The sequence below is a fragment of the Ursus maritimus genome, unplaced genomic scaffold (genome assembly GCF_017311325.1).
Source record: "Ursus maritimus isolate PB19 unplaced genomic scaffold, ASM1731132v1 scaffold_4, whole genome shotgun sequence".
Classification (NCBI taxonomy): Eukaryota; Metazoa; Chordata; class Mammalia; order Carnivora; family Ursidae; genus Ursus; species Ursus maritimus.
Genome location: NW_024426552.1, coordinates 79,446,188 through 79,461,908, shown reverse-complemented (window position 1 = coordinate 79,461,908; position 15,721 = coordinate 79,446,188). Strand labels below are relative to the sequence as shown.

Genomic DNA, 15,721 nt, shown 5'->3' with positions numbered 1-15,721 from the left:
GGACGCTGGCCGCTTGCCTCAGGAGGAAGATGAAGGACAAAGCAGAGATCCAACGGAAAGGGAGAGCTCAGGCTGGGAGCTTTCTCTCTGCCCTGAAGCAAACACCCCTCACTCACCTCACCCACAGACTTCTCTTTAATGTTCTTCAGCTTAAGGATCTTCTTAAATGCCATGGTTAGGATGGCCCCCCGCAAGCGGACGCCAGTTCGGTAATTCAATGCCCAAGTCAGCGCGAGTGACCACGAGCGCACGACTTCCGTCAGGAGAAGGCCCAGGACTAACAGCAAGCTGTACTTGAGGTTAGAATCTGTGACCTGGGTGTATTCCAAGAGGTGTTTCACCACGAAGGCCTACAGGGAGAAACACACAGCGCTGTCAACATCTCCACGGCACCCACACACCACGCCACAGTTTTATGTTAAGTTAGAAAGAGGAGGCAGCTTCACTGCACAGTGCTACATACATAAGCAGAGGAAGACCTCGAAGGACCAAATATGGCTGACCACTCGCCTGCGGATATTGACTCAAGGCGTTTCGCAGGCGGCAGGCCTCATCTGAATTTTTTTCTTCCTTAAGGACACCACCAAAACCGTTACTCTTTCTAATGTAACATAAACCTGTCCATGAGCTGAAATTAATTCTAAACACACGATCATTAAAAAGTATATATTTGACCTTATTCCAGTATCTCCACACATTGATACATGTCTTTAAATGAAATTAAGACCTTTTTTTTTTTTTTGGATCGTTTCAAACGTGCTTATTTGATAAAAAGGAACAGTGTACCTACAGTTGGACTGGGGAAGAGTGAGAAGTGCATTTGCAAAACATTCCTGAAAATAAACATCGGCAGTTTAATAGTACAGAAGAGAGCAAACAAAGCAGACTATCCAAAATCCAGAAACCCTCCCGTGGGCCCTCCCCACTCCCCACTCCCTCCCAAAAACAAAAACATGTTACCTCAGGTAGCATATGTCTAACACCACCTGCAGTGAGGAAGGCAGCCAGCCCCCAAGAACCACCGAGTGCCACCTCCAGCTCTGAGGTCCTGCAACGCCGGAGCACACACTCACACAAGGCACATTCAGCAACAGGATTAAATACCAGGAAGTGGGAGGTAATGTACTTTTATTGAAAATGAAAAAAAAAATAAAAGTACCATCTTCAAAGAGCATCTCACAGACACTGTACAACAGAAGGAGCATTGCGGTAACATACATGGGAACATACAGAGTCGAGTTTTTACAAGGCTAGCCATCTAACAGGTCATCTGGCCTCCGACTGTTGTTTTAGCTACACACAGTGGAAATACAGAATAGAACCCACAGCTGTTTCCAGAGTCCGGAGCAGTACATCAAGCTGACAGCACTTAATCGATTAAGGCTCTCGAAGCTGCAGTGAGTCTGCAATGGAGTGGATTCTCCAGGAATAAGACCTTGCTGCTAAGGAAAGAGAATTAAAACAAAACAAAACAAAACAAAACTAAAAACTCCCCCAAAGAGGGAACTCTGCTTAAAAATCCCTGGGTGCTACTGGTTCAGCAGGCTGTGACGGATGACTTCTGTTCAGGACAGAATACAAAAATCTAGGCCTCAAGGAAAAACAGGGCGGCATCCTTCAGAGTCTTTTTTTCAAGTCCTTGCAGCTAAAATTGATCTTGCCGAAAATGAGATAAAAAACCGCAACAAAAGAAAGTCAAACCGATCCCCCACCCTGAAGGAAGGAAAAAAAAAAAAAAAAAAAGAACGAGAAACCCATCCACCCAATTACCCTGGATCCTTATAGCACAGGGTACTTGTAGATGGAAGCCAGCTCTGAACGACAGACAAAAATGGAGGCCAGACACAATTGTCCTGAGGCGGCTAAGGATGAATTCCAGAACCCAGACGCTCTCTGGGTTAACTAGCATTGCTCATTTTTCCTGAAAGGAAATTAATACCAGATGTCCACTAGATCCTAAGAGATCCCCACCAATCAGATTTCTGTCAAGTGTCAGTAAGTAACCTGATCAAATAAATAGGAGATTTCAGATCCCGAGAACTATTGTATTCCACCTCTCCCCTCCCTCAGATTTTTAGGTTTATATCCATTGTTTGGGTCACCACTGCATACAGCTGGGTTGTTGGTTTACTAGCAAGAAGATTGGCTTCTTTTCCAGTATGCAATCCAAAATGTGGAACTGAGTCACTGAGTGGCAGGGTCAAAACCCCTTTTTTCCTCACGTGAAGCAACTCAGTAAGATGGCAGTGCCGTAAAGCATTTTCTCGCACACCTCGGCACCGATGGAACAGTCTCCAGAGGAAGGCGTGAAAGGACAGCAGGTTGTAGTTTGGGGTTCCTTCCTTCCCATACCTTTACAGTGCCATTTTTCAGCACTGGGTAATAGCATTAGTACCTCCCGGAGGTGGGGAGCCAGGGGAAGGTAAAAGACATAATGAAGCTTACATTATGTAAAACTTTCGGAGGGGGGGAAAAGAGGAAACAGCAGATTAAAGAATTTCCAACACATAGGGTTCTTAAAAAAACAATTACATTTCAAACCATTTTGTATGTATGGGATAAAGAAAAAAAGGTTTTCATGAAAAAATCCAACCAAAATTTAGTTTTAAAAAGTTACAAACTTATCATTTAAACGTAAACAAACTGGGAGAAAACTCGAGAGATTGTCAGCATAGCTGTCTGGCTGTGGAAGCATTCCCAGTGAATAAACATTACCTTACCTGAACTCTTGGCGAGAGATTCTGCCCAGCTTGACTCTCTCATTCTGACCGCAGAATACAGCCATCCTGAAAATTCTAAAGAACAGCTTCTGTCACTGGTTCTACTACAGAGAGACTCCCCCCAAAACCAGATCCTGACAGCATCAAGCAAGCTGCAGCTGGGGAGAGGTTGGGAGGGTGGGAAACTTACCTCTCTAGAGGCTATTCACTGCCCTTTCCCCCAAAAGGCCCTTGAGCAGAGTTAGCATTCACCAAGATACAGCACTGCAGGAGGTAGCCTTCTCTTGCAGCTCTACAGGGTGGATGCTAATTCTTTACACAAAAATCATAGGTCAGGCCTGGTCTTTTTAAACTGTTCAAATCCAAGAAGGCCACATATCATCTCTGTAATTTTAGCAAGTCTGGCCACTCATCTTAGGTCAGGACCATACCCTTATTCTTTCTGGTACTCCGTTAACACTATTGTGACCTCTGGACACTCTGCACAGAGCTCTGGTCCACTGGCATCACTGAAACCTTGGATCGTCCTGATGTATAGATGTCCGGCCAGTTAAAAAAACATACATACACACGAACTAGGTTGTTTCGTATATTCTGCATATGGCTACCAAGGTTCAGCAATGCCTGAGGGGAGAAAAGAAATATCCCCATATTTGGGGAGTCGGTTCTTACACACATTTCTGTAAGAACAGACTAAGCCAGTTTGGAAATTGTGTCGTATTAGAAAATGTGCAAAAATCTAAAATGAATGTTCCTTGAAAGGATTTAAATCCACAGAACAGAAGGTATGCTCATTGCTAGCACTAATCTCAAAACCAGGCTGATTCTTCAATGCCCAATTAAAAAGAAATTTATTAGAATTGGTACTCCAAAAAAATAAGTTTGCTTTACTTATAGTTTTAAATCTTTTTTTCATTTAGAGAGACTATGGATGGGACCATTGCTTTCTCAATTGTTCTAGGATGGAATCTTATGAAATAACACAGGCCTTAAGTTGCTCTTCCCCAAGAAGGTAGAGAGAAGGAAAAGCATGCTGCTGTTTTCCTGTGAAAGGAAGGCTCTCGGTGTTCCCTGGCATCTAGAAGAGTTTGCTAGAGTTAGCATTCCAGGATGCTGTACCTTGAGAGAGAGAGAAAGGGATATGCAGATGCTCAAGGGAGTGACCAAACTGAACATGCACAGGGAGCTTTGTTCTCCCACATAAAAAATTAAAATCTCAAGAATCTATGGTATTTCTTCCCTTTTTTTTACTTTTGGTTTTTATTTTATTTTTTGTTGGTTTTTCTTTTCTTTTCTTTTTTTTTTTCATGGGGGGAGCCAATGAACTTCTTACGCTGGCCAAATGGAATCAAGAAAGCCTATATACTGTACTACCCAGCTCAACGAAGTCTACAGAAGATCCAGAGCTGCCACCAGCCCTGTAGTGAAACAATGACAGAAGCTCTTCTTGGGGGAAGCTGGTCCTATGAAAATGTTTGCCATTTTGGTCAGTAACATAATATTCACTTACATGGTCTCTCTTACTTAAAACTTATACAAAAGTGTGTTAGTTGGTCAATTAAAATAGAAACCTAATACCAGAAAAGTAGTGTTCTCTGCTTCAGAAAAGAGATCAGAACTTTTAAAAAGGCATCAAACATTTAAAAAAACAAACAAACAAACAACAACAACAAAAATAAAACAGAAAAACTGCAAATTAGTTTTACCTAATCACCATGCATCTTAGGCATATACTTACCAAAACCATGAACCTCCAGCTTACCCACACACGGAAAATGCACAGTATAAGTAGTACTACTGCTCCGATGCCTCAAGGCAAATATGCAGAGAATAGATTTAATCAAAGTCTCAAGTGTCAGGCAGCACAGCAGGTGTAAGAAACAGGTGTCCAGAAAACAGTGTGAACATCACTCTCTTACCTACTCTCCTTCAGTACACACTAGGAAAAGACCACGGCTGCCACCCCGACACCTGCCACACCATTTACACTATAAACCAAAAACTTAAAATAGACTCCAGGTTGGACTCTAAAAACACCCTCACACTCCTCGGGTTTCTTCGGGCTCATTTGCCACAGAACCGCCGAACATGTGACAACTCTGCCTCCAGGCGTGCGGTGCGTCACCAGCACTAGCTCAGCGGCCTACACCACACCACACTGCTCTCGCCCACTCACAGCACCGCGAGACACCTCTCCCCAAACCAAGACTGTCGTTTCATGTCAACACACAGCAAAAAAGCACCGTCCTGCGCGGAGCCAGAATCACTCGTCTTCACCCGCCCCAGGAAAGCGAGCCGGTTCCGGCTCTTCTCTGGCAACACGGCCCCTCATCCTTCCAGCGGCCGACAAGCCACCATTCACTCCAAAATCAATTGTTCCCTTTCAGCCAACCTAGAGGCATCTCTAAGGCTGCTAACTAGCCCAACGGTGAGCACAACCCCTGCAACAGAACAAGAGTGTTAGAGCTGGCCATGGCCGGGTCCCTGGAGACTGTCAGAAAGGATGGTTAGAACTTACTGGTCCACTGAAGCCAGCCAGCTGCGTGATCATCAGGCACACGATGGAGAGGATGAGCCTGGTGCGGCAGAAGATCCACACAACCCTTCGGAGGGAAGCAGCGTCTGGCCCAACTTCATTCAGCTCTTCTTGCCACAGTCTCTCTAGTCTTAACAAGGGCACATGTCCTCCGTTACACGTCCGCCCAGGTGAACAGACACCCTACATTCCCTCCTGCCATTGCTTTCTGTCTCCAGGCTTTGACACCACTCCCACGAGCCTCTTCTTTAAGCTATGTACATGGACTTCACCTTCTGGGAAAAAAATACCCTTTCTGGGCAAATTCATATCTACCCTGTATAGGGAGCCTCTCGGGATACGGAAAATGATGAGAACCAAAGTCCTTCCTTCCACCCAGAAAAATTATCCCTGAATAGAATTCGTTTCTGGCTAAGAACTTCCTTTCTCAAGGGCCCCCAACCCTTTCTGAAGGATCCTGTGGTCATATGTAAAGGTGCGAACTAGATTTTAATGATAATCAGCTACCACAAAAATGTATTCTGTCACAAGGCAGCAACATAATTCCCCTGTAGACTCAGGAAGAGAAGCGGGGCTGAGAGAGAGAGAGAAAGCCCGTGGTTAAAACAGGATTAAAGGTGAAATAGGAGATAAAGCAGAAGAGCAAAGAGAAAGTCATCCCCAGGCTACCCTCCCTCCACAGGACAGCACAGATCCTAAAAGAACACAGAGCTGAGGGCGTCACCCTGCTGGATCCCCCCTCCTAGCTCAGGCCCTATGCACCCAGTATATGGGAGATGAGGGTGGACCAGAGAAGCCTACCTTCTGCAGTTCACATCGGAAGACTCGTACTTGGACAAAGACCACACGTCCTCCATTGAGAGCTCCCCCTTCCTGTGGGCCATGCGGGCCAGAGGAGAAAGCCAAGAAAAAGTCATGCAGGAAAAGAGCCCAGCATTGTCCACTGGGTGCTGGTGTCTAAGGAGAGAAAACCCAAAGCACAAAATTGTAAATGTACACAGAGAGGCTAGCCAGCACTGTTTTGTAACCAGAGCTCCTGACTAAAAACGGATCTTCCCAAATCATCTAATCTTAGCCCGAATTTTCAAAAATGCTTTTGGTGCTTCACAGACAAGTCATTAGCCGGCAGAGCCTCTTACTTGGAAGTGGTCCGGATAGGTTTCAGAGCACTTAAGCTATGATGGTACTTTCCCTTGGGATGTTCCTCATCCAGGATTCTGAGCTGAGAATGCATGGAGGCATCCAGGGAAAGGCCCTCAGCTCGGGCTGCTGTTTCCAAGGCATCTTGGCAATCCAACTGTTTCAACAGAGAGAGAGGGGAGGCAAAACCCAGTTAATGAACATCAGAAAAACAGAGGGGCAATCTACCTGACATAACAGCTCGAACTGCAAACCAGATTCGTCCTGCGAAATCCCAAGGGTCAGGGTTAAACACGAACTTGTATGATATGAACTTGCTTAAGGAACATTCAACCAGTTACTTGAAACTTCTAAACTCTTGAGCACTTTTAGGTTCAGAAAAATTGAACAAAAAGTAGAGAGTTCCCACATACCTCCTCATCTCCCCATCTCTTCCCCATCTGTTTCCCCTATTAGTGACATCTTGCATTAGGGTGGGACATTTGTTACAGTTGATGAGCCAATATTGATATGTTACTATTGATTAAAATCCACAGTTTACATTATATAAAATACATAGTTCACTCTTTGTGTTGTACATTCTAAAACTTACGTTTCTATCACCAAAAGGTTTTATCTTTCATTTCTCAATGTGGACTCAGAGTCAATCATTTCACTACTAATTGCAAATTCTATTGACCATTCTCTATGACAAATACTTCACAATCACCCCCCAATTAAAGAGCTCTGTCAGGCAGAAAAGGCAGTATGTACACACGTCTCCCCGCTCTCGCCCTTATCAGCAACAGGGACAGCAGAACAGGGGCTCTCACCCTGGTTGCACAGCTAAAGAGCTCCAGTACCCAGATGTCTGCAGCATGAAGCACAGGGTCTCATGAATTGAAATACAGAGTTAACCATATTTACCATCAAGCTTATAAATACCAATTAATCACATTAACAAAAAGGCATATCACTCAAAGGCTAACTGAGGCATTAGAGGGTTGGCCAAGGATCTGAACACCTCTACCCTTGTTTACTCTAAAAGTAATTCAAAGTTTATCCCTTCCTGTTGTGGAAGCAGAGGCATTGTTTTCCTAGGATAAGGGTAATAAGTACGTTATCCTTTTCTCACACTATCACAAAGATTTCCAGTAATGACAATGAAACAGCAAGAAAGAATAGATCCTTAAATCAAGAAAAAGTTAAGTGGTGCAGCACCTTCCACACTGTGTCTTACGCAAGGCAGAGTCTCTGTTTTTATGCACCATCTCATTTCCGCACAGCACAGAGGCCACTCAAATATTAGCGGAAATGAATTTGTCCATGGAGGTACCTGGATGTCTAGGCGGCTCTCTTCAAATACAATAGCTCTAGTTCACAACAGAGTTATGCATCTTCAGATAAGATAAGGTACTGCTTAGTATCCGGAAAGTACACAGGCTTGGCAACTGGGAAACACATTCTTGTCCTTTTGACAAAGGCAAGGTAGACCAGTTTCAAGAGAATAAGAACACAACACGACAAAGGAGTCAATACCAAGAATTAATTCTTACATAAAGTCCTTAGGTATAAGGTGAACACTTATTCATGGTTAGGGACTGTGGTATGTAATAATGAACTAAAACGGCTGCTGAGAGTCAAGTACACAACAAAGGAAGGTTTTTTGTTTTTTGTTTTTGTTTGGTTTTTGAACCTAAAAGCTGCCTGTAACCGCAAGGAGAAGAAAACCAATGGGTTAAGAATGGAGAAAAATACAGTAAAAATACAAACATACTTACTATAAGGAAGTAGAAACTGGGAATACGTACAGAGTAGGTAAAGAATGTTGTAAGGACCAGCCTTATTTGGATATCCAAAGCTTCAGAAGAAGACAAAAGTTAAAATAATACCACTCAAGTACACATTGGATATCTGCCAAAATGGACTATATGCTGGGCCTTAAAGCAAACCTCAACAAATTTCAAAAGACTGACATCACATGGTATATATACCCTGATCACTTAGGAATTCAATTCAAATTCAGTAACAAAGATAACAAGAAAATCTCCAAAAATTTAGAAATTATGAGGGGGTGCCTGGGTGGCTCAGTCGTTTGGGCGTTTGGCTCTTGATTTCTGCTCAGGTCATGATCTCGGGGTCCTGGGATCAAGCCCTGTCAGGCTCCATGCTTGGCAGGGAGTTGGCTTGAGGATTCTCTCTCTCCCTCTCCCTCTGCCCTCCCCCCCCCCCCGTGCTCACTCTCTCAAATGAATAATCTTTTTAAAAAATTATGCAACACACTTATAAATAACATGAGTTAAAGATGTCAAATGGAAATTAGCAAACATTCTGAACTAAATGGTAAGAATTCTAGCACATCAAAGTTTGTGGGATAAGGCTAAAGCAGAACACAGAATGAGATTGTGAACTCTTTAAAATCATATATTAGAAAAGAAGAAAAAGTTTTTTGAAAAAAATCAATGCTCTAAGCTAGGGGTTGGCAAAATTTTCTGTAAAGGACCAGACAGTAAATATTTTAGGCTTTGTGGGCCAAGAGGCAAAATTGAGGATATTATATAGGTACTTATATTACAAAAGAAAACTAATTTTCACAAAATGTTTATTAACAAAATTCAAAATATAGTAATAATTGAGTACATTTTTTGGTAATACAGATCTACTAATGAGAAGAATGGAGGTATAACATTTCACTTAACTGGGGTCTAAAGTAGTTTTTCCTTGAATTGAAATTGATCAAAATCTTCATCTCTTAATGGCTGATTTGTAATGAGCTTTTACAATTTCATCTTTGAAAATGTGTTTTCACACGGACAGTTGCCACTAAATACTGAAAATCAATCCACGAGTGTATGATTTTAGCTGAGCATATTTGTCTTTTGGAAGGCAGAATTCCATTAGACTTTTCTCTTGACACTTGCTTTTACTATGTCATTACATTCAGATTAATCACTTTTAATTGAAAGTTAGGTAGAAGCTTCTACAAGATGTAATTAAATGGATTTGTTTATTGTGGTAAAATACAAATAAAAACTGCCATTTTGACCACTTTTAAGTGTACAATTCAGGGGCATTAATTATATTCACAATGTTGGACAACCAGCGTCACTATCTCTAACATAAATGGATCTTGAAATACGGAAATTTCCTTTGTCTTTCATTGAGGATATGAACACACTGCTACAACTGTAACTTAAACTTGGAAAATACATCCACGACAGATCTGTAATGGAATGGAGATCTCATTTCCTATTTTAACTTTGAAAGCATGAGAAGTATATAAAGCAGCTTGACATTATTTATGATTCAAACATTAGTTGTCATTGAAATTACTTTATCGCAGTATCATTTTACATTCTCACTCCCAACGTATGAGAGATCCAGTTTCTCCACATGCTCACCATCAGCTGGTATTACCATTATTTTTTTATTTTAGCCATTCAATTAGGTGTGATTTGGTATCTCATTTTGATTTTGATTTGCACTACCCTAATGGTTAATGATGTGGAACATCTTTTCCTGTGCTTATCTGCCACCTACACTTCTTTTTTGGTGAAGTGTCTGTTTGTCTTTTGTCCACTGTCTAAGTGGATTGCTTTCTTAGTGTTGAGTTTAGAGAATTTTTTATCTACTATGGACTCAAGTCTTTTGTCAGATGATTCACATATATTTTCTCTCTTAATAGGGCCATTTACAGAACACAAGTTTTAAATGTTGATCAAGTTTAATTTGTTGATTTTTTTGTTTGTTTTATGCATTGTGCTTTTTAATGTCATGTCTATGAACTCTTCACCTAACCCTAGGTCATGAAAATTTTTCTCCTATGTTTTCTTCTAAAAGTTTCAGTTTTTACATTTAGATTGATCTTTCACCTTGAGTTAATTTTTGTATAAAGCGTAAGATTTAGGGGCGCCTGGGTGGCGCAGTCGTTAAGCGTCTGCCTTCAGCTCAGGGCGTGATCCCAGCGTTCTGGGATCGAGCCCCACATCAGGCTCCTCTGCTAGGAGCCTGCTTCTTCCTCTCCCACTCCCCCTGCTTGTGTTCCCTCTCTCGCTGGCTGTCTCTCTCTGTCAAATAAATAAATAAAATCTTTAAGAAAAAAAAAGTGTAAGATTTAAATGAAGACTTTTTTTTTTTTGCCTATAAATGTCCAATTGTTCCAGCATCATTTGTTGAAGACTACTATCTCTTCATTAAATTGCTTTTGTACCTATCTAAAAATCAGTTGACCATACTTGTGTGGGTTGATTTCTGGACTCCATGCCATTGACCTCTTTGTCTATCCCTCCACTGATACCACTAACTTGATTACTGTAGCTATATAGTAAGTCTTAAAATAGGGTAGTGTGATATCTCTAACTTTATTCTTCCTTTTCAAAATTGGTTTAGCTATCCTAGTTCTTTTGCCTTTCTAGAAGAAACAAGTTCAAGAGTAAAGAGAGTTATATAAAATCCTTTGACATTGCAGCATCAGAAAAGGAAAATTTGGCATGTCATCTCTTAATATTCTCACACAAGAATGGCATAGTAGCATTAAGAGGAAACAAAGATCTTCACATCTTCTTTTATGCATTCTTTCAAGAAAGGACTTACTGAGCACCTACGTGCAAGACTCTTCCAGATGGAATACCAATTTCTAAGTACATAGTACACTAATTTTTCTTCATCTCTAAAATGCCAACTAACAGTTTTCAACAAAACCTATGAACAGAAAAGTGAATGGATTTCACAACCAAATCTTCTTATTGCATGAGTTTTGTTCCTTTGACTCTATGTGATGATGTCATGTTCCATCACCTCCTGGGTCATAAGTGACTTCCTGTGTTGGAGAATGCCAAATTCAGATGCTCTTTAAAAAGACTCAGATGATGGGGTGCCTGGGTAGCTCAGTCGGTTAAGTGTCCAACTCTTGGTTTCAGCTTAGGTCATGATCTCAGGGTTGTGAGATCGAGCACCACGTCGGGCTCTGCACAGGACATGGAGCCTGCTCAAGATTCTCTTTCTCTCCCTCTTCCTCTGCCCCTCCCCCTACCCCCCCATAAGAAAAATAAAAATATAAAGACTCAGATGAGAGTTGGCAGGCAAGGTTTCATTACCCCAGACACACCGTGAGTACCATACTAGCATTACCAAATGCCTGCAACGTGACAAAGACTGAGGGCACATGTACTGCTTTTAATTTTAGAACAAGGCACTCAGTATAATTTTATCCTGACAAAGATAAACCCCCATAAAAGTGGTTGAAATTGCACTATTCCTCAAATTTTCACAAAATAATAAAACATGGAGTAGAAATTCCCACCATATAGATACAAAGAAGTCTACATCGTTGACCTAAGGGAATCAAAAGTTTCCACTCTAAGTGACCCACTTTCCTAGTCATATACCATTTCTCCTATACTGCTTCCTATACGGTCTACCTTGTCATATCTTACTGCCTAGGTGAGGACAAAGAAATACTGACAGATGAGAGGATTTATGCATATCTGCACCTAGCTCCCTCAGAGACAGGTCTCTCAAAATAATAAGCAACAGATGTTTTAGCTGTTGGCAAGAATTCTCGAATGTTAAAATAACACTATCAAGAAATCAAGAGCAAGTCCTCTTACTCCAACAAAACTATTTTCTTTGGTCTTAAAGTATTACTACCTCCATAGATAGACTTTTCTCACAATTGGAAGCCACCGTGAAGTACAGTGATTCTGAATATGGATTTTAGAAGACAGACAACATGGGTTCACGTGCTGATTCTGCCACCAACCTTCAGCATGTTACCTAGCCGCCTTAAGCTCTGTTTACTCATTTTTACAAGGGTGCATGCACCTATCACATAGTGTGGAGAGGAACTAATGGGATAATGAAAAGTGCTTAGCAAAGTATGGGCATGTAATAAACATTTGATATGTATTAACTATATTACCAATTTATTCATCTGATAAATCTTATAGCCTATCTCAAATATTTCCTTTTTCCTTTAACTTTCCCTGACTTTTATTTATTTATTTTTGCAGTTGTTATTCTTCTTTCTTTTTATAAACCCTTGTGTCAAGTGCTAACTCTTTATACATACCAGCAAGGGAGGTGCTCAGCTGAGTACAAACCCAGACTCAGAAGCAGCTTGTCTATGAATGGTTTAGTACCAGGTTCCCCACCAATGTGCCTCCAGGGTGAGGAGGTGGGCCCCTTTTCTGGCCCCACCTGTTTCCCCTGAGGACGGGCAGTCCCCATGGACCAGTCCCAAAACCCAGCGGACCATGGCAAGCTGAGTGGTTGGGTGGCCCTCCTGCAGGGATGGTGGGAAACCAGCTACCCCAGTCCAACCAAGGCCCAGCGGTGCTGTTGATCCTTTCACCTGAGCCAGATCCTAACTTAGAGACATTCGGTCATAATCTCCTGGCTCTTTTAGGATCAGAAAATTTATTTCCTCCTATGTCTTCCCTGCACCTGTACCACTGCAATGGGCTGCTTCTGGTAACAGCTCCTGGAGTGGAGGCTCCAGCAGAGTAAGACATTACTCTTGTTTGTATCTCTTTGTCCCTGACACAGTATAGAGCTTGGGACCTATTCTTCAAATGTCAGTTAAGGAGCATCTGGGTGACTCAGTCAGTTAAGCATCCAACTCTTGATTTCGTCTCAGATCATGATCTCAGGGTTGTGAAATCAAGCCCTGTGTGGGGCTCCCAGCTGAGCGTGGAGCCTGCTTAAGATTCTCTCTCTCCCTCTCCCTTTGCCCCTCTCCCCATATGCTCGCTTACATGCACGCACTCTCTCTATATATATTTAAAAAGCCCAATTACAATGTCTTCATGTTGGCTCACAATCTGCATTATTATTATTTAATGCTCTGGACAACTGAGGAATCTTCTCAACCATTCTATTTCTGTTAGATTCTCTGCTGTTTTGCTTATTATCAACAGTATAACAAGTAATTACAATTTATTTTTTTCTTTCTGGATTACTTAGGATAAATTCCTAAATAAGGGGGGATTATAGGATTAAAGAGTGTAGTTCCTAGCAATTAGCCATCTACCCAGTTTGCTCAATTAACCTTATTATAGAATATGTACTCCAATATTATTGCAAAAGAGAACTGCTGCTTTGCAAACTGGTCCCTATACATGCAGGGCAAGGTGAGCCTGAAGAAAGAGGCAGACTACTCCAGACTGGTAAGTGGCAAGTTTAATATGCAAGGGAATTTACATGAGGCTTATCTTAGGCAGACGCAAGACGACCTCTGTGCCTGTCCACCAAATCGTAAGAGTTTATGCAGAGGCCTTAACTGGGTTTAGTCACCTAAACCATCCAATGGTCTCAACACCACACGACTATCTCACAGCTGTGTCCTAGGGACAGCTTTCTGGAGTGAGGAAGGCAGGCAGAAGCTACATTCCAAGGACAGGGAAGAAGGTCAGGGGACTGTGATGGCCTACGTCAAGCTCACAGGTTAGCCGGCAATCGTATCCTCCTGATCTCCTTCCCCAGTACTCTGGCCTTCATGACCAGCTCTTACAATCTCACATTCCCCCTTCCATAACATGCCCTGAGTAGTCAGCAAGGAGTTTCCCTCGCATGGAGGTAGCCCTTTGGCGGCCCTCTGGCTGCCCTGGAGGCAGATGCCACGGCAATAACACAAGCACATAAAAGAGAAAACACAGATTAAGATAATGATTCCCAAAATCAGTGCTAACTTTTCCACCAAGAGCCCCATGTTGCGAGCTACTGATTTATTAAGTCCCCTAGGCTGGGGGTCGGATCACTAAGGGCATTTACTTGTGCCCTCGTGTGATTTAATAAAAATGATACATTAGAGACACATCAGGTATGAACACACAGCATTCTGTTTGGATGATGGCACAGGTGCCTCCTGGCAAGGCAGTAATAACGTCCAAGGCCATTCTATTTTTGGAGGACAGTTTTTCTCATTAGAGACATTCAGTGTTCAGTAAGGACAGGCATTGTCGGCTATCATTTCTGTACTGTCCTCCAGGCCAAGAGAGGGAACAAAGAAGGTGGCCAAATGATTGTATCATTGGAAAACAGAACCCCCCCACCCAGCCTTGAGGAGAGGGAGGCTGGCAGCTTTGGGAGCTTGACCTGGTTGTACACACCATACATATTGCTAGGGAGGCAGCACTGTTAGGCATGAGGGCATGGACCAGGGGTGGGATATGCCAGACCAGGACGCCCACCTTTTCCCCTCTTTCAACGGCACATGTTCCATTCCAGGCATAGTAGGTTTCAACAACAGGATCGCAGTGGAGACAGAATAGCTCGTCATCGTCACAATCATCATTATGAACTAACTCACCAATCCAGGTGGGACATCTCATTGCAAATTCCAGTAGATGACACCTTTCCAGGCATGATGGGGCTTGGTGTTCTCAGCAGAATAGCAATGTTGATCCATGGTGAAAGTTGGGACAATGGCTATTTACCATGCCATCTGCGCCTTTACAATGCTGGATAACTCAGCAGGGGTCCCCAGTCTGGCATATGGGACAAGAGGCCCAACTGGCTGATCATACAAATGTATCAAAGCCTGGGACAGTACCTGAGTCCACCTGGCCAAGGTGGTTTTGTCTATTAAATCTGCTGCTTTAAGATTTCATTTTTCTTTTCTACCAACCCTGCTACTTGCAGGTTATAGCGGCAATGGAACCTCCATTCAATGTCATGTTCTTTTGCCCAGTCTTAAACATCATGACCTTTGGCATGTGACCCCTGATCACTGTCTAGTTGATTGAGGGTATCTGCACATGGTACTCAGCTTCTCTAATTCCCTCATGGTGGCAGCCCAGTTTGCATGGCAACAGGGGAAAGCTTGGGTTAGGCCAGATGCAGTGTTCACATAAACCAAGGTATATTTAGAACCCTCATCCTGACAGCGGGGGCCAATATGATCAATTTGCCAATCTCTCACAAGCTGGGAACTGCAGTGGATGGCCCCAGATTCCTTTGGCGATTGCCTTGGGTATTGTTTTGGAACACAGAGAACATGCTGTTCCTACATTAACAAAGCACTGTACTTCAAGGGCAATCTGGCATCTGCAGCAATACACCATCCCACCTGGGCACAACGGCGGCTGCTTTTCCTATGCCCTCGGTCTGCTCTATCTACTGAAGGACTCATACCTGAGTTAGGGCATCAGCCTCATAATTGTCAGGGGAATGTCAGTACCTTATAAGCTGGAAGACATTGAGGACTGCCTCAGGCTCTTGCAGGTGAACCCAAATGTCCCCCTGCACATCCTGACCACACAAAGGCCCAATGATAATCATCCACTTCTCAGCTTCCCATTTCCAAACCACAGGGTTAATTCCCAACTGTTGATGCAAAGGGTTAACA

The 15,721-nt window shown here is 42.7% G+C and overlaps 1 protein-coding gene across 3 annotated transcripts in view; it reads right to left on the bottom strand.

The window, feature by feature from the left end:
* Window positions 1-15,721, bottom strand: part of ABCC5 (ATP binding cassette subfamily C member 5) — an 89,659-nt gene that overhangs the window by 53,736 nt on the left and 20,202 nt on the right. Inside the window, exons 3-7 of one of the 3 annotated variants that reach the window (XM_008705262.2) lie at window positions 6,396-6,553; window positions 6,058-6,213; window positions 5,239-5,386; window positions 2,721-2,795; window positions 1,112-1,442 (exon numbers count right to left, since the gene is read on the bottom strand). In XM_008705262.2, the coding sequence (XP_008703484.1) occupies window positions 2,760-2,795; window positions 5,239-5,386; window positions 6,058-6,213; window positions 6,396-6,553 (498 nt within the window). In that variant the 3' untranslated portion in view covers window positions 1,112-1,442; window positions 2,721-2,759. Of the gene's footprint in view, window positions 1-116; window positions 351-1,111; window positions 1,443-2,720; window positions 2,796-5,238; window positions 5,387-6,057; window positions 6,214-6,395; window positions 6,554-15,721 lie in introns of those variants that run through there. The other 2 variants (XM_040621519.1, XM_008705260.2) reach the window with 2 other exon arrangements.